The sequence below is a fragment of the Coenobita brevimanus genome, chromosome 34 (assembly GCF_032717465.1).
Source record: "Coenobita brevimanus isolate Jiangsu-jjx chromosome 34, ASM3271746v2, whole genome shotgun sequence".
NCBI classification, from domain to species: Eukaryota; Metazoa; Arthropoda; class Malacostraca; order Decapoda; family Coenobitidae; genus Coenobita; species Coenobita brevimanus.
This window is the reverse complement of record NC_136987.1, coordinates 25747501-25772430: the sequence shown is the minus strand read 5'-3', so window position 1 is coordinate 25772430 and position 24930 is coordinate 25747501. Positions and strand designations below refer to the sequence as shown.

Below are 24930 nucleotides of genomic sequence, written 5' to 3'. Positions count from 1 at the left end.
TCTCACTCTTGACTTGTTCCCTTCTAGCAAGGGCCACGCCTCGCTTCCATACGTCATGGTAGGGGTCACAATACTATCATGCAGTGACTTCTTAGCTTCCATTCTCACCTCCCTATTTCCATCACTGCTTTCAGTGAACCAGCAGCCTTCCTTCCCTGCTGTACCCTTTCAAGCACTTCTTCCCCAAAACTTCCATTCTTACTCATCACATGTGGCATGTGGTAATGGTATTGCATGACAGTGAATACAGTACACAGCACCTATGGGATTTATCCTGATTATCGTAGGCACCTCAAGCTCAGACCCCAGTTTTTCTTTTGTATGACAATTAGGACCCACTTAACGCAGTACATAATGTTATGGTAAATACCAGCAACAACATAGGTGTGGTCAGGTTGACAGAAAGTGATGAAAAAGATGCTACAAAAGGGAGTAATTAATCTGTTGCTAGATACACGTGCCTCATCAGACCTTCTACCTGCCACTTTCCCTGCCCCAAACTGTAGACTTGTTGAGGTACCATTAATGTTTATAGGCATTCTATTTTATGAAAGCTGTTTGGATGGGGCAACCTGGGACCTCACACTGCCAGCTCAGTTGCAGTAATTACTCCTGCTCACGTCTCTCTCTCTCTCTCTCTCTCTCCCCCCCCTATTTTAAGCTAGTAATTACTTATAAATGAATTTTAAATACTCTGCATTAGTGTAATTCAGTAAAAAAGCTATAGTACAGTATCAATCTCATAAGACTAGTCAGCTTTGCGTTTGCAATGTTGTCAAGTGGAGTGGCACAAGGTATAGCCATGCGTGTGCGGGTCATACTCGGTCAGTCTCCTGCCATGGAAGCTTGCCCATCTATCCATTCTCGCATTCTCCACAGTCAAGCCAAAGAAATTATTTACAATGTAAATAAGTATTGTCGAAACAAGAGAAAAAAATAAAGAAAATAAAATTAGTAGTTAATATATTAGAGAGAAAGAGAGAGAGGGGAGCACATGTGGTGGCAATGTGGCAACTGAGCTAGTGGTGTGAGCTCCCAGGTTGCCCCACCCAAACTGCCTTCATAAAATAAAATGCCTATAGTTTAAGCAGCACCAAGACCTTACTGGCTCACTGCTTATTCTTCTTGTGATATTTTTATGGTGGTAAACAGTGTTATATAGTACCCAGTGGCACCAAAAAGACAGATTCCATCTTGTCTTGTACCGAAGACCGATGAACGTCACCTTGGAATGCTATTTTTGGCATGAAATAAGCCATATCAGTGCTGATTAATCGAAACCTGACCTAAATTTTCATAACTTAACCAAATGTACCATACTTCCCACCATATAATGTGCACTCCCCCCAACCCCACCCCAAAAAAATTGTTTTATAAATCCCCTTGCGGACTATACCACAAAGGTCATAGTTTGGGATAGGCCTACAGGCTGATGTGACTGGTATGAAGGCCACCAACAGCCACAAGCGAATCCCTTGATGGCCTTACTGATCCATCCATTCATCCATCATCCAATCCTACATTGCCCCATGAAGAGCATAGGAGCCAGGGGCTAGGCAAGTTGGTCCTAACATTTAAGATGAGAGTGACCAGCCTCACTCATCCCTGAGTGGCATTATGTGAGCAGTAAACCCCAACCACCCCTTGGATATAAACCTACACAGGCTAGATCCGATTGGAGTGCCTTAATTACCCACTAAACCACCAGGCGCCATAATTTGGTCATATGGTTACCACCCAGCGTAGTAAATGGTTTCCTGGTGTACCGGAAACCATTTGGCTTGTCACTCAGTGTAGAGTCACCCACAGGCAGAAAGAAGAGAAAAGAATGAAGGAAAGGTAATTAAAATTTCAGTAATGCACTTAAGAATACTTCCCCAGTATCCCTGCTTGTCGTACGAGGCGACTAAAAGGGTTGATGGTGGGTTAGTGCCCCACCCCGTAAAAAGAACTAACTAAAGAAGCGAATAAAGCGCCTCGGACCCGGATGGACTATGCGTTGACAACTAAGTAACGGACAAAGGACATTCTTAGGGTGGGAACATGGAATGTGAGAGGAGTGAATGATGAAGTGAAAGAGAGAGAGATTGTTCAGGTGCTTGAGGATGCAAAAGTGGATATATGTGGATTGACTGAAACTAAATGGAAAGGTGAAAGGGTGAGAGAATGGGAATATGGTTTAGGTATATGTGCGGGAGTCAGTGAGAATGGGAGGGCAAGAGAGGGAGTATGTCTGATGATAAGCAAGAAGTGGAAGGGGAATATAAGAGAGTATGGAACAGTGGGTGCAAGGATTGTATGGGTGAGGATGAAAGTAGGGATACAAGCGTAGGTGATTGTATATGTGTATGCCCCGACAGAGGATCGAGTGGCAAGAGTGAAAGATGAGTTTTGGGCGAGAGTAGAAGCATGTATGGACAAGTTTGAGAGGAGCGAGAGAGTGCTGTTGATTGGAGACATGAATGGCAAAGTTGGGAATGTATGAGTGGATGGAGTGGTTGGTCAGTGGGGTGTGCCAGCTGAAGTAGATGGGAATGGTAGTGCTTTGGTGGACATCTGTGTTTGTAAGGGGTTGGCAATAGCCAACACCTACTTTCGTCATAAGGTGATCCACCGGTATACATGGAGAGTAATGAGGAGGATGGATGGTGAATTTGTTGAACGAAAGGCAATGATAGACTACATGTGTGTGGATGAACGAATGAGAAGACAAGTGTTGGATGCAAGAGTGTGGACAGGGTGGGGGAATGGAGTCTAGGACCATCACTTAGTGATGGCCAAGGTAGAGCTGCAAAGAAAGTGGTTGAGGAGACGAAGGGGAAGACAGGAGGAAGCAGCTTCTGTGAGAAGAGTGGAGAAATTGCACGATAGTGAGAAAGTGACAGAGTATAAGAGCGTAGTGGAAGAAAGATGGGGAAGGTATGAGCTAGAGCAGATGGAAGGGGTGGAAGACGTATGTAAGATATTCACGGAGGAGATAGGCGCAGCGTGAGAGGTGGTTTGTGGAGTGAGGAGGAGATGCAAGGGTGTGCAAGGGACAGCATGGTGGAATGATGATGTGAAACGAGCTGTGGAACAAAAGAAGAAGGCATATAGTGAATGGTTAGCGAGTAGAGGTAGGGGAGAAGATGAGAGAGAGAAGAGAGAGGTATATGTGAGCAGGAGAAGGGAGGTTAACAGACTAGTGAAGGAGAGTAAGAAGAAAGTGGATGAAGAGTTTGGGAGGAATCTGAGTGTGAAATGGAGGGAGAGTAAGAAATTGTTTTGGAAGGAGGTAAAGAAAGTAAGGCAGTGTGAAAGGGGAAATAGTAGGGGAGTGAAAGATAGGAATAATCGATTGTTGGTGGAGAAGAGAGAGAAATTGAGGAGATGGAAGAAGCACATTGAGGATTTGTTGAATGTAGAGAGTGAGAGCAGTGCGAGTATAAGTGGTTGGGGAATGGCTGGGAGAAGAAGAGATGAGAGGAGGGAGGAAGAGATCAGTAGGGCGGAAGTAGTGGAAGCAGTGAAGAAGATTAAGTTGGGAAAGGCCCCAGGAATTGATGGAGTGTGTGGTGAAATGCTTATGTATGGGGGTGAGATTGTTGTGGAGTGGATATGGAAGTTGTGTAGATTGGCTTGGGAAGAGGGAAGGGTTCCAGAGGACTGGAAATCAGGTATAATTGTTCCTTTATACAAAGGAAAAGGGGAGAGAGAAGTATGTGGTAACCATAGGGGTTACCACATACTTCTTAGTGTGACTGGTAAAATATATGGTAGAATACTCATTGATAGGATTATGCATATGAGAGAGGGGCTAGTTGGAGAAGAACAAGGGGGATTTAGGAAGGGAAAAGGGTGTGTAGATCAGATATTTGTTCTAAGATGTTTAGTGGAGAAGTATCTAGAGAAGGGAAAGAAAGTGTATGCTGCCTTCATGGACTTGGAAAAAGCTTATGACAGAATAGACAGGCAAGGTATGTGAAAGGTATTAAGAATATATGGAGTGGAGGGGAAATTGTTGAGTGCTGTGAAGAGTATGTACGAAGGAGCTAAGGCTACAGTGCGAGTGGATGGTGAGGTGAGTTCTTTGATCTCAATGTGGGACTGAAACAGGGTTGTGTGATGTCTCCATGGCTGTTTAATATATACATGGATGGGGTTGTAAAGGAGGTGCAAGGTAGGGCAGCGGATGTGGGGGTGGCTCTAATGAATGAGGGTGAGATTTGGAAGATTCTGGTGTTGCTGTTTGCTGATGATACAGTATTGTTGAGTGAAAATGAGTGGGAGTTGCAAGGTTTGGTGAATGAATTTGGGACAGTGAGTAGGAGGAGGAATCTGAAAGTTAATGTAAACAAAAGTAAAGTTATGGTGTTTGAGGGAATGAAGTCACAGAGTGTGCAGTGAGGTTGGATGGTGAGGATATGGAGAATGTGAGTGCATTCAAGTACTTGGGTAGTGTGATGAGTAAGGATGGAACTTTGGGGAATGAAGTGCATGAAAGGGTACAGCAGGGAAGGAAGGTTGTTGGTACACTGAAAGCAGTGATGAGAAATAGGGAGATGAGTATGGAAGTTAAGAAGTCACTGCATGATAATATTGTGATCCCTACCCTGACGTATGGAAGTGAGGCGTGGACCTTGCAAGAGGGGAACAAGTCAAGAGTGAGAGCAGTGGAAATGAGTTACTTGAGAGGAGCATGTGGAGTGACGTGGAGGGACAGGTTGACGAATGAAAAAGTGAAGGAACGTTGTGGGGTGGATGTGGATGTGGTTGAGAAGATTAGGAGAAATACACTGAGGTGGTTTGGACATGTGAAGAGAATGGAGAGTGAAAGACTGACTAAGAGGGTGTGTGTAGGTGAGGTGGAGGGAGGGAGAGGGAGGGGTAGACCGAGGATGAGGTGGAGGGATGGAGTAGAGAGGTATATGAGGGAGGGGGGGGTGAGTCGGGGGGAGGGTAGTCAAATGGTGGGTGACAGAGCGACTTAGAGGCGTTTTGTCTGCGGCCACCCTTTGCGGGATTAGGGCGTCGGGCTATAGATAGATAGATAGATAGATAGACTTTAGATGAGTGTCTCAAAGACAGTCAGTAAACTAAGCATTCAGTGGGTTAAATATATATACACACACATGGTGCACTGAGTGATTGCACCATGCCAAGCTCATTGGTAAGTTGTTAACAGATCAGCTGATTGCCTGCTAGTGAATGTAAGGCAGCAGTGAAAAATTTGTATGTTTGCGTATTTACACTTTAAATAAGCAATTTCATTATAAATGATTTACAGCAAAGTTATCATCCTAACCTAACCTAACCAATTTTATGCTATTTTGGCACTTTTGGTTAAGTTACCTTTGGTTAGGTTTGGTTAGATTGAGTGAGGTTATGGATAAGTAAAGTTAGTGTAGATTGAGTTTGGTTCAGCTAGGTTAGGTTGGGCTAGGCTAAGTTAGATTAGGTTTGGTTAGGTTTGGTTGAGTGTGGTTAGGTTTTTATTTATGGTTGCGTTAGGTTATAATGCAAGAGTTATAATGCAAGAGCTTTAGGTGGAGGTCTGAGTCTGATGAATGTTGATGGTGGAGAGTGGAATCTGAAGCAGCTGCTGTTTGCAGATGATACTGCACTGGTGGCTGATTCAGAGGAGAGATTGAGACAGTTGGTAGAGGGGTTTGGAAGGGTGTGTGAAAGGAGGAAATTGAAAGTAAATGAGAATAAGAGTAAAGTGATGAAATGTACGAGGTTGGTTGATGGTTGGGGGATGAATATAGTTTTGAATGGCGAGTTGCTTGGGGAGGTAGAGTGTTTTAAATATCTAGGGTCACATGTTGCTGTGAATGGAAGAATAGATGCAGATGTGAAGTTTAGAATAAATGAAGTAGGAAAGGTGCTGGGAGGAATGAAAAAAGTGTTTAGATGTCGTTCGCTTAGAATGGATGTAAAGAGAAGGCTGTATGAGGGTGTTGTGGTAACGACTGCGTTATATGGGGCTGAAACATGGAATATACTGTAGGTGTAGCAGAGAGGAAAAGTTTGAATGTAATGGAGATGAGGTGTCTGAGGAGTATGTGTGGAGTGACGCGTATGGATCGAGTGCGAAATGGTGAAGTGAGAAGGAGAACTGGAGTTGTTTGGGAGATGGTTGGTAGAGTTGAGCAGAGGGTGTTGCGATGGTTTGGGCATATGGAGAGAATGGATAATGAGCGATTGGTGAAAAATATAACTAGATCTGATGTGAGAGGTGTAAGATTGAGAGGAAGACCACGAATAGGATGGATGGACAGTGTGAAGAGAGCGCTGGATGCGAGAGGGATGTCTGTTGAGCAAGGAAGAGTGGCTGTGCATGACAGAAATAAATGGAGAGAAATTGTGAATGAATAGGTGATGACACAGCCCTGAGGGGATATTCTCCCACATTTGGTCTGATCAGCTAGTCAGGTCAGGTGTGGGTAAGAGGATGGGTCTGTTATGATGTGGCAGGGGTAAACCAGTTCTGCTGTCGGGCCCTGCTGCGGATGTCACTGATTGCATTGCGCAGTTGACCCTTGTGCGGTGTGGTGCGGTGAGGATCTGTCCGTTCTCCCCTTTGGGGCTAAGATGCGAATGAATGTGTTTGAATGGATGAGTAAATGGGGAGTGTGTCGTCCTGTCTCGGCTACCTCCCTTTCCTTGGGGGAAGCAGCCTCGGTATATAGATAGATAGTTAGGTTATAATGTTTGTTTAGGTTAGGTAAGGCTAGGATATGAATATGTAAGGTTAGGCTGGTAATAATAAATTTCATTAGATTTGAGTAGGGTTTAGAAAGTCTCCCATTATGCTTGGTAAACAGACATGAGTGAATTGGGATGAACATGGATATAAACAACAGGGGAAAGCAAAATCATCAATAAACAATCATTTATTGCCTTAAAAATGATTAGGATAATTTAGAAAACAGCCAGGGAGAACAGGAAGTGATTCAGTAAGGTATTTTTGTTGCTTAAACTAATGTAAACGTGTGTGACCTTCAGTGGCTGGCTTGGTTGTAAACAAAAGCTGGTTATCCAACATCACTTGTATACTGTACTGCTCCTGTGCTTTTAAAATTATTTGACTATTTTATCGATATTGATATTAATATCTTACAAGGTTATGAAGCGCAAAAAAGACCATTACAGTTTGTATGATTAAAAATATCAGCATGTCCTTCTGCCTACGGGTGACTTTACACTCCCTCTTCTGTCTTTCTTTCCTACATTCTCTCCTCTTCCTTCTGCCTGTGGGTGACTCTACACTGAGTGACAAGCCAAATGGTTTCCTGTACACCAGGATACCATTTACTACGCTGGGTGGTGACCACGTAACCAGATTTTGGCGCCTGGTGGTTGTGTGGGCAATTACGGCACTCCAATTAGATTGAGCTGGTGAAGGTTTATATCCAAGGGGTGATTGGGGTTTATTGCTCACGTAATGCCACTCAGAGATGAGTGAGGCTGGTCACTCTCATCTATGTCAGGACCAACTTGCCTAGCCCAGGGCTCCTACACTCCTCATGGGGCAACATAGGATTGGATGATGGATGGATGGATTTTTTTTTTTAGCCGAAAATTCGCCATAACAGCAGAGTGCAGATTTTCTTCTCATGTAGTAACAGAAACCAATATAACCAGTTGTGTTATTATCAAGGTATCACTGTACAATACTGTAGTTAATCTGACATGACAGGGTAAATAGTGACAATGAACACTCTCAGGCTCCTGCGACTCACCCTGACATGAATATAATTGTCTGGCATTAGCTTGAATTGGTGTTAGGTGGTGGTGACCATCATCCACTCACTTGATGTAGTGTCCATACTTCTTTCGTCACCTTTATCATTCTTTTTCTTTGTCTGCTCCCTCTCTTCCTGTTTCTCCCATCATTCCTGTCACTTTTCATACTCTTCTTTCTTTTTCAGGTGGCTTTACTTAGAGAGATAAGGCTAATGGTTTCCTGTAAGCCAGGAAACCATTTATAACACTGGGTAGTAACCATATAACCAACCCATACGTTTTCCCTATGAGTCAACAAGTGGGTTGGTGGAGGGTTAGTGCCCCTTCCCATAAAACAACAAACTCAAAGACAAATGGCCACCCCTTGCTGGGTTATAGTGTCTGACAATAGATAGATAGATAGATAGATATATTAGCTTGAATATGATGCTGTACTAAAGCTTTCCCATTTGTAAGCAACTGACCACTTATTTTCCCCACGCCTCAGGATGGTGAAGCCTTGGATCGCAACCTCCACCTGCGAGTGTCACATAAGCTGGGTATTCACTTTGACACAAATGGTCCTCAGCACAAGACAGCAGGCATCACTTTAATGGCTGTAAGTGCTTGCTTGACTCTTGTTATTCATCATGCTATTGTACATTGTTTTTTTGTCTTATTGATATTATTCAACTGTTATTTCCTTCTGTGTCAATTAGGTCATACCCACAACAGGATGACAGCACAGTGTGACAGGCATCACCGTAATGGCTGTAAGTGCCCATTGGGTATCACATCAGTCTTTGGCATTGTTTTGGTTGTTAGCATCTCACTGGTTACCTTTAGCTATTATCCTACCTTTCCATTATATGTTTTACATAAACATTGTCTCCCTAATTTCATTATAATGATTGTGTTCAGTATCATAGTATGTTTGTTCATTGGGACTGATTTTTTTATAGTACGCATATCTTATTCTTTGTGTTTGCAGTGCAAGGTAAGCTAAAATTTCACCGAGAAACCATTTGTGGCATTACTGATTGTAGGTTAGTGGATTTATAACAAGCATTAGGTATCACTTTTTACTGCTTGTAATGAGTTACCACATAGATAATAGGACATGATCTATGTGCCAGCTTTGTTGAGCTGGCATTTTACAAATAGATCCAAATGTAGTGGGAGAATTGAAATTAGTAATATATCATCATCAAATAAAAGAATGTGGAAAACTTGAAAGGTTTCTGAAAGCCAAGTTAAATTAGAAAGCTTGAAAGGGGTTCTGAAAGGCAAGTTAAACAGGTTAAAGAAGTTGTGTGCCAGAGTTAGATACCTCCAACACTGTTGTTGGGACTAAAACCTGGGTAGACAAAGAAAGAATCATCAGGGCATCTGAGTGAAGAAATAACTTTCTTCAGAACAGCTACAGTTATTATGAGCGAGGGAGCGAAGCGGTTTGCTGTATGTTCAGCTTAGAAATGAGCGGCCTGACACGACATGGCCCGACCACAGTGGTTTTCAGAGGCTAATAACTTTTCTACTATGTGTGATAGAGTCGAAGTTCTTTCAGCAGGTAGTAGGTAAAATAAATTTTGTTTTTAGGTATATACTTACTCATGAGACCAATGAAACCCCTTTGAATCCCAGCTTTCCAAGGGAATGTTCTGAGGGCTTCAATCGACATGCTTCATTATGAAATAAAGAAAGATTTCCTTTTGTAACACCATGTTTTCTTGCCTGAATTCTGACAATTTAATATTGGATATTACGCTCATAATTTTACATGAACTTTTTATCTGTGTTCAGGGAGTGAATTCAGCTAGGGTAATTGCCTCATTTCTGGGTTTTATCAGTCAATCAACAGCCTTTGTTTATTGATGCAGTTTGTTGATGCGGCAAGTTGGGGACAGAGAATTGAACATTGCCATCCATCCGTTATCCAATCCTGTGTTGCCCCGTGAGGAGTGTAGGAGCCCGGGGCTAGGCAAGTTAGCCCTGACAGTTAGATGAGAGTGACCATCCTCACTCATCCCTGAGTGGCTTTATGTGAGCAATATACCCCAACCACCCCTTGGATATAAATCTGCACTGGCCCAATCTGATTGTAGCACCTTAATTACCCACTAAACCACCTGGTGCCATAATTTGGTTATATGGTTACCACCTAGTGTAGTAAATGGTTTCCTGGTGTAGCTACAGGAAACCATTTGGCTTGTCACTCAGTGTAGAGTCACTTATAGGCAGAAGGAAGAGGAAAGAATGAAGGAAAGTCAGAAGAGGGAGTGTAAAGTCACTCGTAGGCAGAAGGACGAGGAAAGGATGATGGAAAGAAAGACAGAAGAGGAGAGGAAGGAAGAGAGGAAAGGGCAGACACCCAAAGCAGCACTACATTGAGTGAGTGAATAGTGAGTTTGATAAATGCTACGGTGCTTCGCTATATGCACTTCCAGATAGAAAGCATGAGAGAGTAAATATTTTAGCTTAAGTATTCTTCTGTTATTGTTCGGTTACCTCACCAGATGTACTGAAAGTTTACATGAAGATGAAGTTATGATGATAGCTGTATGTACAAACTCTCGTTCGCTTGTCACGCTCTCACAAAGGGCTCATTACTGATTAGCAAGAGAGGTGGTTTATGAATTTAAAAGAGAAAGATTTTTAGATGGAGGGGCATTGGTACTGATTGGGTATAGAAAAATAATTAGAGGTGGAAGGACATATTCCAGCATTGCATTTGGATTGAATGCATACACTTGAAAGTGAGGTAATATAGGAAGAAGAGTTTTTAAAGACAGCTGAACAATGCATTAGTAAGAGAGAAGCTAAAGCAAGTGGCATTGTTGTTAGATATATGAGAACCATTGAAGGACAAAAGTAGCTTGAGGTCATTTCTTCTATAGCCATCCCCTGTTGGCCTTTTCCTAGGTAGAAGCAAGTAAATGAATTTAAAGTTGATAATGAGTTGGGTTATATTGCATTTGACTTGCATATGAGCTAGTTAATGACTGAGAACATCTCAGGGTTACAGGTTTAGAGATTACGTTACGGTACAGCTTCAGGCATAAGCAGGTTGGATGGTATAAGAAATAAGGACATTTACAACTACTGTGGTAGGTGGGGAGGCCTACCATCCACTCACTCAGTGTAGTGATGCCCTCAGGTGTCTGCCCTTTCCTCTCCTTCCTTCTTTCCCTCGTTCCTCTTCTGTCTTTCTTTCCTTCATTCTTTCCTGTTGCTTCTGATTGGTGACTCTACACTGAATGACAAGCCAAATGGTGTCCTGTACACCAGGAAACTATTTACTACCCTGGGTGATAACCATATAACCAAATTATGGCGCCTGGTGGTTTAGTGGGTAATTAAGGCGCTGCAATTGGATTGAGCTGGTGAAGGTTTATATCCAAGGGGTGGTTGGAGTTATTGCTCATGTAATGCCACTCAGGGATGAGTGAGACTGGTCACTCTCATCTTAAATGTCAGGACCAACTTGCCTAGCCCTGGGCTCCTATGCTTCTCATGGGGAAATGTAGGGTTGGATGATGATAATAATGATGATGACAACTACTGTGCTATGGAAAAAGTGACTGCAGGAATGGAACTGCTTAATGGATAAAGAAACACTTGCAGAAACAGCAAAAACATATCCACAGAATGGCCATAGATTTAATACCAAACAAAGCTCCTGAAAGTAAGATTGCCAGTGATGTTAAAAGATGAAGACCATACACGTTATGGAAGAAAACAGTGGAACAGTATGTTGGTGAGAGAGAGAGAGAGAGAGAGAGAGAGAGAGGGGGGGGGGGCCATAACCAGGAAGTCTGGAAGCAGGTTATGTTCATCCTTCGTTGGGAGAAAGGTTTCAGAGATGATGATGGATAGTAGTGAGGAGTAAAATCTTCATAGCTGGATTTTTGTCTGAATTGTACAGTGTTCTCCATCTGACTGTGCACTTAGATATTGTTACTGGTAGTGTGATTTTTAGTAGACTGCATCAGTAAGGTGAGAAACACAGTACAGTATGTGTCATTTAGAAGCATGTCATTCTGTGATTTTCAGTAGCTCTGTGTATTATTTCTTGTACAGTATAATTTCACATAAATCCCAACAGATTACTTCCCCACCTAATGATGATTTGATTATAGTTTTGTTTTTCCCTCCATTAATCCCATCATTGGTATGGATTTGCTACAGATCTGACAGCTGTGTAACACTGTTCTTATTAACATTGCCAAAGATAGCTTAGAGCACAGAGGAACCCAGTCTACAGTTTTTTGTCTTGGCTGTAGTTTCCTACAAAAATAGTCCATTTCCAGAAGGCCTTTTTCAAAGCAGCAATTCATCACCTTAATCTAATTTCCCATGGTCACACAAACATTGCTGAATGTGCTGTGTGGCAGCATGAATGAGATACAGTATTGTATAATTATGCAATCCTCATACACAATCTTTCCCTGTTCTTTTGTCACAGAAAGTGGAAGATGACTTGTGACAATGTTTATGCAGTGGAGAGGTGTATGTGTGTGTACTGTACCATACTGTAATTGTACTTATGTCTTTGTACTGTATATATTTATCCCACTTTTATATTTGCTCAGCCACAGTGTATCCATAAAAATGAATGATAATTTAAAAAAGGTATGGTGGGACTTTAAATCCTAAATCCAAAGTGACCCTGAGTTATCTGGATGAAACTTCAGCTCAGCCTTTTAGATGGGAGCCAAGGTTGGGATGGTGATGATGACATTAACATATAAATTTCCAAGAAAATACCCAACTAATGAAAAATGAAGGTGTTAAATAAAGACTGGGGTACTTCCTCTTTTGCTTTGAAATAATATGAGGCAGTGTTAATTGAAGAAAGTTGTTGGCACAGCAGTTGGTGCTAGTGGAGGAGAGTTGATTTTTATGTTTTGATGTGATGTATTTTTGCTGTGACTTATTTATGTTTGTCTCCATGGTGTCGGGCACAGGCTGAGTCCACCCCCTGCCTGCACTCAGTAGAGGTGCTATAGTACAGTGGGCGGCTGGCAGGCAAGGAAGCAGGATAATGCTAATGGAAGCAGGGCTACTGACCACACCAACACCACAGCCACACTTCTCAGTCATGTTTAGTTTTCATTGCAGTATTCCCTTCAGTGCTCATGTTTCATAGTGTTCTCTTAAGGTTACAATACAGATTATTTAATTTGTTATTGATTTTTTATCCACATATTGCTCATGTAGCCTTTTTTTTTTTTTTTTTTTTTTTTTTTTTTTTTTTTAAACAAAGTGAGGCAAGCTAATTTTGTAATGTTTCAACTTGATCATTACATTTTGTTTACAAGAACAGTGTACACTCCTAGTCAATTCCAATTAATAGTCTAATGATCTATTTAACCTAAATTAGTTTATGCCATCATTCTCTGATACCTCTTCTAGAATACTTAAATTGTAAAACCCTTAATAATATTACTGGCTGGAGAAAGATGGCAGGTCAGACAGCTAACAGTAACACATGGTGCTAACACTCCTACCAACACCGGGGCTTGACATGCTGCTGCAACAGGTGGGTTGTCATATTACTTTGGAATATATTGCTTCTGCCATTAATTGTCAGCCAGTGTTAAACTAATCCCTTACAGTAATCCTCACAACTTGTACAGTGTCTGTCTAAAAAGAAACCGAACTTTGTAAATAGCGCACCAACTAGCAGTTGTCTCATGATTGCGACAGGAGCGCTGTGTGCTAGTGACTCTGAACTTTTGTCTAACCCTGACCACATTGCACCATGTCTTATAGCCATCAAAGTACTTGCTCTTGAGTAAAAATGTGTTCAGTATGTTTGGCGATTTGTTGCAAGTTGAACAATGAAGGATCTTGAAGAGCAATGTGTTTGCATGAAATTCTGTTTCAGATTGGGAAATCTTTTACTTTCTGAAAAACGTCATAACAGGTGATGAAACATGGGTGTATGGCTACGATGTCAAAACAAAAAGGCAGTTGTTGTAGTGGGTTTGAACATTGTCACTGCGACAAAAAAAAAAAAAAAAAAAAAAATGTCAAGAGTTGCTGAAATGCAAAGGTGATGTTAATGGTCTTTTTTTATTGGAACGGCTTCATTCATCATGGGTTTTTTTCCATGTGGTTAGACAGTTAATAAAGAGGTTTACTTGGATGTCCTGAAACATTTGAGAGAGGCAGTGTGAAGGAAGAGGACTGAGGCATGGAGAGACAAAACCTGGATGCTGCACCATGGCAATGCCTGCTCATGCTTTGCTCCTTATCCATGACTTTTTGGCGAAGCACAAGATGACTGTCGTCCCCCAGCCACCCTGCTCTCCAGATTTGGCCCCTGCAGACTCCCCCACTTTGGGAGGTCAGCGATTTCAGATGATAGAAGAGATAGAAGAAAATTCGCCAAGTGCGCTAAACACACGTTCATTCAAGCACATGTACCTCGATGTCTAAGTGACGTGGTGTGATGCGGTTAGCGTTAGACTAAAGCTCAGAGTCACATCTTCACAGTGCTTTCTTTGTGATCACACTAAGGCAGCTAGTTGGTACACTATTTAAAAAGGTTGGTGTCTTTTTGAACAGCCCTCATGGAGTACAAATCCGAAACTAATTCTCTTACATTGAAATTTAACATTTGTAACAATAGCGGTACTCACAGGCTTTCTCATTCTTCACCAACTAAGCCATCGTTTCTTCCAAGTCATCTTTCTTGACATACTTTTATGAAGGGTAGTCATCATGAAATTACCTAACAAAAGACTGAGTGCACTGTTAATTATTGCATGTTTTTAGTGAATAACTTCATAACACTGATCCAGCAGTTTTGTATATATTATCCAAGGTTTGCCTTAATTATTATGGATAAAATTTTTGGTAGTATATGCTTAATTTTTGGAAGGGCTTGCTTCTTTTTTTTTTTTTTTTTTTAATGTGATTCAAAATGTTTCTTTTATATAATTCTGTGTTCAGTACGGTCATTGTAAAGGACTCTTTTCACATTCATCTTGTGGAGCTAAATGGCTGGAGATTTACGTTATATTCATTTTTGTGTATATTTTTACATCACAGGTTTCACAACACCATGTATTATCTCATACATAAATTAAAAAAGGAAAAAACAAAAGTTTTCACAAATTTTATGCAGTTTCTATCTTTTTTTTTTTTTTTTTTTTCTTCCCCCCAGACAAAAATGGCTGTTAACTGTAAGTAGCCATAACAAAAGCTGTGGAAAAATAAAAGCCTTTCCAATAGCATAATCAGAAGTTATAATATGACTTCCTAATTTTGTGGCTATATTCGGCCAGCATCCAGCCCTTGGCGTGGTTCTGTTGTATGCTTTCTGAACATTCCCTGATTCATTGGACACATTTACGTACAGTATATACAGTGATCACTTGGTTAAGGCGATCCCCAGCTTAATATAGAGTTATGTTCCGATAAATCCATCATGCTGAAAATGCACTTACTCCTAACCAACCAAGCATTCATAGCCTAACCAAGCCAACCTTAAACGTGCTTAGAATACAGTAGAACCTCTCTCATTCGGACTATATGGGGGGAAGGGTTGTCCGAATTAGCAGATTGTCCGGACCGTCAGGGTAATCTCCAGTTCATACCAAAAACTATCTACATATGGTATGTTTGTTAATTATTAACATATGTGGCATTTTTAGAGTTTTTCTTTTATTTTCACCACAGTCACTGTTTGTAACATCAAATTTTAAAGCAAACTGTCTAATTTTATCTTTGTTTTTCTTGATGTCCGACACAGTTTGTTTGGCGATACCAAACTCGTTCACGAGTTTTCCTGGAGGAACACCAGCCTCTAGTTTATCCAGTATTTTCACTTTATCTGCAATACTTAAGTGTTACATGCTTCGTTTTAACACCTTTATTCATTGCAGAAGCTACACTTGCATTAAGGGGCATGGTAAGGAGGATTAACTTTTGAAATAGAGTAAAAATATAAATGGCTGGTGAACTAGTTGATGGAACGAATGCTAGCATGTGTTTAATCAGGCGCCCATGTTGCAACCTAGCGTGATTCGAGACTAAACGAATGATGATCGCTTTCCGCGCCGATACTGAAAATGACTTTAGAATTACTTTCAACATATATCTGGAGCTTATTATTTTAAAATTTTGTCCGAATTAACAGAAATCCGGATCAAAGGGGTCTGGACCAAAGAGGTTCTACTGTACTTACATTGGCTTACAGTTGGGCCATATTAGCACAAATCCTGTTTTATAATAAAGTGTTGAATATCTCTGGTAATTTATTGAATAATGTACTGAGATTGTCAATTTTGAAAGCCTGAGTTCACGTGTGATGGCCTTTATGGGCTTGCCACCTTCATGCTGGGTAGCTATCGTGAGTTTCATTTCGAGTAATTGCCTTCCTCATCTTCTTACCAGTAGCAGGAGAGACAGATGAGTGTATCGTAGATGTGATGGATGCACAAAACACAGGAGGCTATCCAAAAAAAAAATGCTGGCAGCACAGAACGCTGCATAGTGTCGGTTGTTTACACTAGTGACCACGTGGCAGTCTGGGAGATGTGGCTCTCTGCCACTGCCCAGCATCACAAAAGAGTGTCGTACTACATGTCGTTAGCTTGGGAAAAGATCAAAATTCAATTTCAAAGTACGGTTTCTACCATCATATAGTCGAAAAATCGTAAGTAACTCCACATGCTTCTCTCAGATAACTCATTTCCTCTGCTCTCTTTCTTGACATGTGTCCTTCCAACAAGGTCCAAGCTTCACCTCCATACAGTAGGGTTGGTATCACAATTTTTTTTTTTTTTTTTTTTATGCGAGGAAGAAGGAACCAAAGGCCATGAGCCTGCAGTAACAGTTCCCTCCAAGAGAAAAACAAAATACAATAGAGAGCCAAATTCAAGATCCGATCATTTTGAGATGCCTGGACACACTACGTTTGAAAGACTGGAGATCATAGGCAGCAGGAAATACAGACAGAGGGAGACAGTTCCAGAGCTGACCTGTTGCATAAATGAAAGACTGGGAGTAACGGTTAACTCTTGCATTAGTGACTTTTTTACTTCCATGCTCACTTCCCTATTTCTTACCATTGCTTTCAAAGAACCAGCCACCTTCCCCCTTGTTGTACCCTTTCAAGCATTTCGTCCACCAAACTTCCATCCTTACTCATCACACTACTCAAGTACTTAAATGCACTCACATTTTCCATTTCCTTCTCATCCAACCTCACTGTACATTCAGTGACGTCGCTTCTCTCGAAGACCATCACTTTACTCATCCCTACATTCACCTTTAGATTTTGTTTCTTACACACTCTCCCAGACTCATCCACCAAGCCTTGCGCTCCCCTTCATCTTCACTTAACAACACAGTATCATCTGCAAACAACAGTACAGGGAATTTCCAAACACTGCCCTCTCTCATTAGGGCCATTTCAGCATCCACTGCCCTACCTTGTATCTCTTTTATAACCCCATCCATGTACAGACTGAACAACCATGGAGACATGACACATCCCTGTCTCAACCCAACCTTCAGATATAGTAATACCTCGATATACGATACCCCTAGATGCAATACCCCGGCTTTACGATGGGGGTGCAAATTGCACCATACCCCACCTAATGATGGCCAGACTCCAGGTTAATGATGGGTTTTGATTTTACTTACCGATTTTGATATTTTTGGCTAAAATTGTGTGTTTAGGTTGATTTATAAACTGTTTTTAGACATCATTTAATGAGTTTTAGCCATAGGTGGGGTGAACATTGTCATTTTGCGGTACAGTTTACTAAGCATGATATTCTCCAAACATATATTTGGTGATATTCAGATTTGATTTGTTGGTTTTAGTTAGTTCTTTTCAGGTGTTAAGCTTAGGTTCTTCCTTGACAGCTGTTAGGGCATTTAGAGTGCCTTTAAACCTGTTTTTGTGCTCATGTGGGTGGGTTTTAGACTTGGTTTGGGGGGAAACCCAAGGCAGGTAAACAGTCCACATTGAAATACATGTTAAAAGTACCCCGATATACAATACCCCGCCTAACGATGGAATTTTACCTAACCAAAAACCGGGGTATGCCTGTAGAAAAATTTGCTCAGTTCACTATCTACTCACATTGCAGCCTTAGCACCCTCATATATACGTACTGTGTCTCTAGCATTGGGTGTGCAAGTGCAGTGAAATTTCTATGTAAATGTTGGCCCACCAGCATGCTTGCTTGCTTGCTGATACCATATATTCAGAAAAGTAAGGTGTTTGTTTTTTCAGTGTTGAAAAGTACATTAAGTGAACTACATGCATTTCAAATTGCTAACGGTCGGATCGTCAGAAAAGCGAAACAAATGAAGCCACAACAGGATGGTTTTCTTGTGTATGTCCCCTGTTCTGTATTACCAAAAGAGCAAATTGACCTTTTTTTTTCCCCCCATCGATTATCGGGGTATGCCTGTATGCATTTATCTAACGGGTTTAAATTGCTTTAAAAGGAAAAATTTGGATTTCCAAGCAGTGTGCCCAATACCAGTTGGGATAAATTCCATAGGTTCTGTGCTTATGTTGTCTCGCAATTTCAGTATCACACACTAGGCTTGGGACCAGGTACTGTATGTGCAATAACCAAAGGATCACTGTATTGTACTGTAGCCAACAGTTTATACACTGTCCCAGTGAGGAGAAAGTCTGGCTCTGGCGATGTTTACTGAATGGAGATTGAACTGTTAACCCCTGGAGTGTGAGATTCTTCATAAGCTGAATTTTGTATTGATTCTGACAATAGCTAAAATAAAAAAGATATGGAAGGAATTACTGGAAATAGTTTGTTACCTTTTGAGTACATGAAATCTTTCTTGAGAAATTCAAAATAATTTGGCAATAACATCAGAAATGTAAAGGGTATCTTTTTGAAAATGGGGTCAAAAGCTCTCACTGGAACTGTAATGATCATTATTATCAGCAGTCAGTGAAGTCCTCAGTGAATTATTGACGGCATTCACTTATAATTTTACAAAATATTTCAGAAGCTGTGAATGCTGAAATATATTATTTTTATTATAAAGGATCACATTTTCTTCCTGTTTTAATTGATCTAGCAGGAATACTTGTGCAGATTATACACAACAGCAAACATTGAAATCTTGTGATATCAGGAAGTTGTACAGTGCCTTTCAAATAGACACTATGTATTACTGTATACTGCATGTATATCCTGGTGTCAACACTGTAGTGTTTTTACAATTCATTGTTACTTGTTTACATTTCAGTCCAGTTTTAACAGTACGGTGTATTATGTATGCAGTTTATGGTCTGCCTCCGTTTCATTGATATCAAATGTGTTTAAAAGGAAGTATTGTTTTTGCTGTTTAGTGCATATTAACTTTTAAAAATTGCTGTAACATAGATTGCTTTGTAAAATACCATGTTATTAAAAGATCAAGGGACATTTCCTGCAAGCATAGATTCATTGATGTTGCCAGGGTGCACTGTGACACTTTGATAACAGAGGAAGGCATAGACTTTCCCTGGGTTCCCTGGGAAACATCTTGTGGTCATCCTGAGTGGCTAAACTCAGGGAGCCCAGGGTGTGCTGACTTGACTGAGCTGCCACAGTAACAGACCAAGCAAAGTGTAATAAGATGCAGTAAAACTCTTTCTTGTTCCCTGGGCGATCCTGGCTACCCCTGTAGTAGTGGTCCACAGCCCATTATTGGATCCCCAAGTCATTGTGAAAGTGACAGCAAGCATTTTGTATGTCTGTCCTAATATCCTTGTAATCCAGCATTGGCTGTGCATGGCCAACACTGTACACAAATTCAGGTTAGGTTTTACGTATCACTGATTGATTGGGCAGTTATGGATTGGAGTCTTGTGGTGCTCCTCAGGGATGTGTTCATGGGATTGATGGCTAAATTTGGATATCAGTATCATCATTCACAGTTTAGCCAAGATATACTTACCAAGCAAAATTACAAATCAGTTTTACATCAGAGCACATGGGTGCCTTCATAAGGTGTGATGTTTCATACTTGTAGGATAATAAACTGGAAATTTGCTTACATGCCAACTGTACATAAAAATTACACCATGCTTCCTCTTAAGGAATCACTGTATTGGAGGTTGTCATGGTACAGCTGATGTTTCCTTTGGACTGGAAGCCAAAGTGAGTGCCAGAAGCAGCCAAAGATACTGGAACTGGAAGTTGTTTGGGGGGGGGAAAAAAAAAAGAAGAGATGCATGATAAGTAGAAATGTGTGAGTTGCAGCTTGGATTTTGAGTCTGTGAACTTGTTGCTGAATGTTTCTTGATTTAGAGTGGTGATTTTGTGGCTAGAGACCAAGCTTATAGCATTATTTCATTCTCACTGTGGCGAGGTGCTGTCCACTGCAATGGAACAACGGTTCACTGTATGTGATGGCCGTCCAGGCGCCATTGCATCCCTGCCTGCAGTCATTGGATCTGCTTGGCCAGACAGACCAGGGTTATCATGCCTGTAAAATGATGTATTTGTTCCAACCTCATATAGAAAGCTGTGTTACTCAAACAGCAGAACCTATGTGAAAATGGATTTTGTCCTGAAGTCTCCCACTATCACCCCCTAATGACCCCCTTAAGCCTGCCATAACCACTGAGAACTGGCCTTAAAGGTACCACATAAAGATAGATATTTATAAACACATTTACTGACGCCTACTTGATCAGTGGTGGTAGACTGGCTTGGTATGAGGGTGGAGGCAGGAGAGTTTAATGCTGGGTTGAGCACTTACTCTGTGTAGTCTTGCTGCCATGGGCCTCACTGTGACTTGATTTAAAATCTGGTTGATGTCATCTGTATGGAGCTGTTCTACTTTGAACAGAATTACAGTACTTCAAAAGCTGTGGCACGTAGCACTGACCTTACACCACCACCATCGTCATCGTCATAGACATAATTTGGGCTGGGAGCAGTTTGAGGATTTGAATTTTGTTAAAACAGACTACAATAAGACTCACTGGCATGTTGCAAAACCACCCCTGCTGATACCAGTACACCAGTCCTGTATGAGACAGCCCTGGCATGTATTCAGTATGGACAGTGGGTGTTAGTGCTGAAGTGGTAGCATGTGAAGGTGTATGGTATGTAGGAGGACTGCTGGGCCTCAGGGAATGAGCTGTTAAGCCTATGCTCAAGAGTCAGGTGCTGTAGGGGGGAAAAAAAGACAAGGTAGCTAGTGCTGACTTCACTCAGTGTGTAGGTAGACTAGTCACTTGTTTGATATGTGTGTGTGTGTGTGTGTGGTGTAGGAGTAGGGCTGTTTGGTGTCGGTTGTGTCTTCAGTGACAGTTGCCTGTATCACAGCTTCATGGGTCCCTAACTCAGCCACTGCCTTGTTAGCCACCTAAGGGATCACATCTTCCAGTACAGAATCACACCCAGGCAGCCTCCATGCTATAGCAAGAGCCTGTTCCTTCACTGTTTGCGTTAACTGCCCTAGCCTGCCAAAACAACTTGTAATGTGCATCCCTCCCAGCAATCATTCTGGCTGATCCTCCTCTATACCTTACATCCTGCACACATCCCACATCCACCCACCTCCCACTAAGTGCCTCAACTACTTGCCCTTCTCTACCCCCTCAAACTTCCCACATTCCATGATGCCACTCTGATCCACTTAGGTGATTTAGTTTCCTCAGGTGTGCTTAGAAGATCTTTCTAGCCATAATTTGGTAAGAATAAATACTGGGGAGCAACATACGACAGGCCCCACCCACCCACACAGTCCTCAGCCTAGGCATGGGATCTGGGACCCATAGCCCACCAGCCACAATCATTGGGTGTGGCATTGGCCTTGGGGCACCCTGCCAGGACAGCTACAGGACACCCTCCATGCGTGCCTGGGCACTGCAGCTGCCCTGCCATTATACACCCACTGATAGGGCAGCCTCCTGGGGCACTACTCCCAGGTCCGAGCTCCTCTCTGTTGGGCAGAAGCAGCAGCCTGGGAACCGCAATGCCCTGTACCGTCTAGCGCGGGTTGAACCTCATCCCATCCCGGCACCAGAATCTATGCTGGTGGAGCCCTCGTCACACCTTGCCACAATAGTTCCACCACTATATAGGTACCGGGGGCAAAGTTTTCTGGCCGCATGCCCTTGCTGGCGTCAACCCCTGTATGTAATGGGATACGTTGTGTGGTATGTAAAGTGCATGTAGAGTAGTCTGTCTATCTATCTATCTATTGCCAGATGCCTCAATCCCGTTCGGGGTGGCCACAAACAAATCGCCTCCACGCCGCCCTGTCCCCTGCCATTTCACTGCCCTGCTCCCAACTCACACCCCCCTCTCTCATATAGCTCTCCACCCCATCCCTTCATTTCATCCTCGGTGTCCCCCTACCTCTCCCCCCCCCACCTCACTCACATACACTCTCTTCGTCAGTCTTTCACCCTCCATCCTCTCCACATGGCCAAACCACCTCAGTGTGTTCCTCCTAACACTTCCTATCACATCCACATCCACACCACAACGCTCCTTTATATCCTCATTTGTCAGCCTGTCTCTCCATGTGACTCCACAGGCTCCTCTTAAATAACTCATTTCCACTGCTCTCACTCTTGACTTGTGTCCCTCCAACAACGTCCAAGCTTCACTTCCATACGTTAGAGTTGGTATCACAATACTGTCATGTAGTAACTTTTTCACTTCCATGCTCACTTCCCTGTTTCTTATCACTGCTTTCAAGGAATGTTTGTAATTACAGTAATAGCTTAGTAGCTGTATAGTATTAGTAGCTGTATAGTATTAAAAAATGTTAAAATGCATACTTGTACCCAGTGGGAAAACCATGGCTTCAAGTAAGATAATACAATATTGAAGTATCTCATTTAGTGAGTTAAGCAGTTCAATAGGTACCAGTGCTGCACCCTGTGTCAAAAGTTCAAGAGTGGAATCTGTGTAGTGATGCAATAAAAATATTGTCATGCTTTGACAATAAAATCTGGTGGGGATTATAGTAAAAAACTTGCCCTTAATAACCAAGGTTGCTTCTGGGTATATACAAAGCTGCTCTATAAAAGTGTGAATATTGGCAGCCTTGGGATTACTTCCCCGAGCTAGACCTAGACATATCATATAGCCCTGCTAAGGTTGCATGAGAGCGCTACCCCTCCCAGCAAAGGCAGCAACCTGGGTGAGGCGCGAACTCTCAACCTAGTGATCTAGAGTCACACGCTTTACCACTGAGCTACCCCACTCCCCATTGGCAACTTTACCCTCCAAGATATCTGGCTTGTTTTGTGGAAACATTCCTCTTTACGTAACTCTGTCCAGGCATTGTAGCAACCTGCAGGTGACAAGACATTTGTTTTGGTATATCAGGTTTGGTTTTGCAGCTGAGAACAGTTATGTAACTGTTTCACCCACTCTGTGTATATGGTCTACATGAGCCTCTGGGTCTCTATATAGGGGTGTCATCGCCCCCAAGGGAGCCTAGAGGAGGGGTTTTACTGCATCTTTGCCAAGTGGTGTTGTTATGCTGGGAACTAGGTAAAATAGGCCAGTCACATACTTCTCAAGCTCACCCATTCAGCAAGAAGGTCTACGCACTACTCCCTTATCGTGATGTCTATTTGATTGTTCCCAAATGCAAAAAGAAAACTTTTTCAGGTTTGAGAAAATCTTATGAGACTTTAAATAAATGTACAAATTGGCCTTAGTATGTACTGTGTTGTTTAAGTGTGATGCAGGTACTGAATAAAATGATATGTATCTTCAGGTGACTGCCTTAGATAAAGAGAAGCACAGCCTCTGCTGGGAGAATGAAGTTCGGGAGGTGTCAAGTCCACCACGCAGCCCTCGTCTGAGCTTGTTCACCAGCAGCAGCAGCAGCCAGGTGTTCTGAGCTGCCTGGCCCACCAATTGGTGCTCACTAGGATTACTGAACACACCACTCATGTCTCACTCATTGCATTGCAAGAATTAAGTCATAGGCATACCTGTTCCTTTTTATAGTTTCATATTCTTTCATTACAATCTGGAAATACCCTCTGATGTATATCATAAATGAGCAGATAGATCTCTTTGTATTCATCCCTTTTAGTTCTGTCAGTCATGTCAGCAATAATTAGTAATGTGGAGTTCATTTCTTGTATGTGTATATTTTATAAGTTGATACTTTTGTGATACAGTACTCCATAAGAGGATGAAAATCCCTCTGATGCTCACTAAGCTAATTTATCTTTAGTACTCTTCCTTATGTCAGTACAATGGTGAATATTAGGACAGCATCATGAGATCACAGCTGGTTTGTATTAATTATGCAAGCACTTAGGTTTCTTATATACAGTATCATGAATCAGTTACAGTATAATGTTGTCGTTGGTTATTATAGAGATGAGCATTCTTATTTCTTTTAAAGTGAGAAGATGCTTTGCTCTCTGGTGCTATGAACAGGATTCTTCTCCTCCCATCCCCAGTGACATATGCTTTCCTGGACAGTGTACGAGGTCAGTGCAAAAAGGAACGGAACATTTTAAATAGCTTACCAACTAGCTGGTGTAGCTTGGTCAGGACAGGAACGCTGTGTAGTGGCCACTTTTGAGCTTTAGTCTGACACTAACTGCATCTCGCCATGTCACTTAGTCATCAAGGTACATGCACTTAGGTGAACTTGTGTTTAGTGCACTTGCCAAATTTTCTTCTATCTCTTATATCATCTGAAATCAGTGACCTTTCAAGGTTGATTTCAGCCTGAGGATGTCCAAGTAAAACTCTTTATTGACTGTCTGACCATGTGGAACAAACTCATGATGAACGATGCCCTTCTGGGAAAGGGAATCTACATCACCGTAACATTTGACTGTCTTTATTTTTCTTTCCTTCTTTCTTTCTTCTCCCCTCCCCCCCTAAGTGGTGACATTGTTCCAACCCATTGCGCTGACTGTCTTTTTGTTTCAACATCATAGCCATACATTCACATTTCATCACCTGTTATGACATTTTTTTAGAAACCTTTATTATCAGCATTTGAACAATCAAACAGCTGACTTTTTTTTTTTTTTTTCTCCTCCCCCCCCCGCTCTGTCAGGAGGCATGGCACAAACTGTGCGGCAACATGATGCACCTTCAGTTTTTTGGTTAAAATCATGTGGCATGAACTTCTACAGATGTCTTCTTTTTCGGAAACTTGACGGACAGTCAGGTGGTGATTTTCATGGATCACAGCCACACACTTTCTCAATGTGATCGTCGTCTTTTG

The 24930-nt window shown here is 41.9% G+C and overlaps 1 protein-coding gene across 3 annotated transcripts in view; it reads left to right on the top strand.

Moving 5' to 3' along the window:
* Positions 1–24649, top strand: part of LOC145396108 (serine/threonine-protein kinase DCLK1-like) — a 276644-nt gene extending 251995 nt beyond the window's left edge. For 2 of the 3 annotated variants that reach the window (XM_080269582.1, XM_080269581.1), the window contains exons 11-12: positions 8216–8326; positions 23449–24649. In XM_080269582.1, coding sequence (XP_080125708.1) covers positions 8216–8326; positions 23449–23574 — 237 coding nt within the window. In that variant the 3' untranslated portion in view covers positions 23575–24649. Of the gene's footprint in view, positions 1–8215; positions 8327–12674; positions 12893–23448 lie in introns of those variants that run through there. The other variant, XM_080269583.1, reaches the window with a different exon arrangement.
* Positions 24650–24930: the final 281 nt, after the last annotated feature.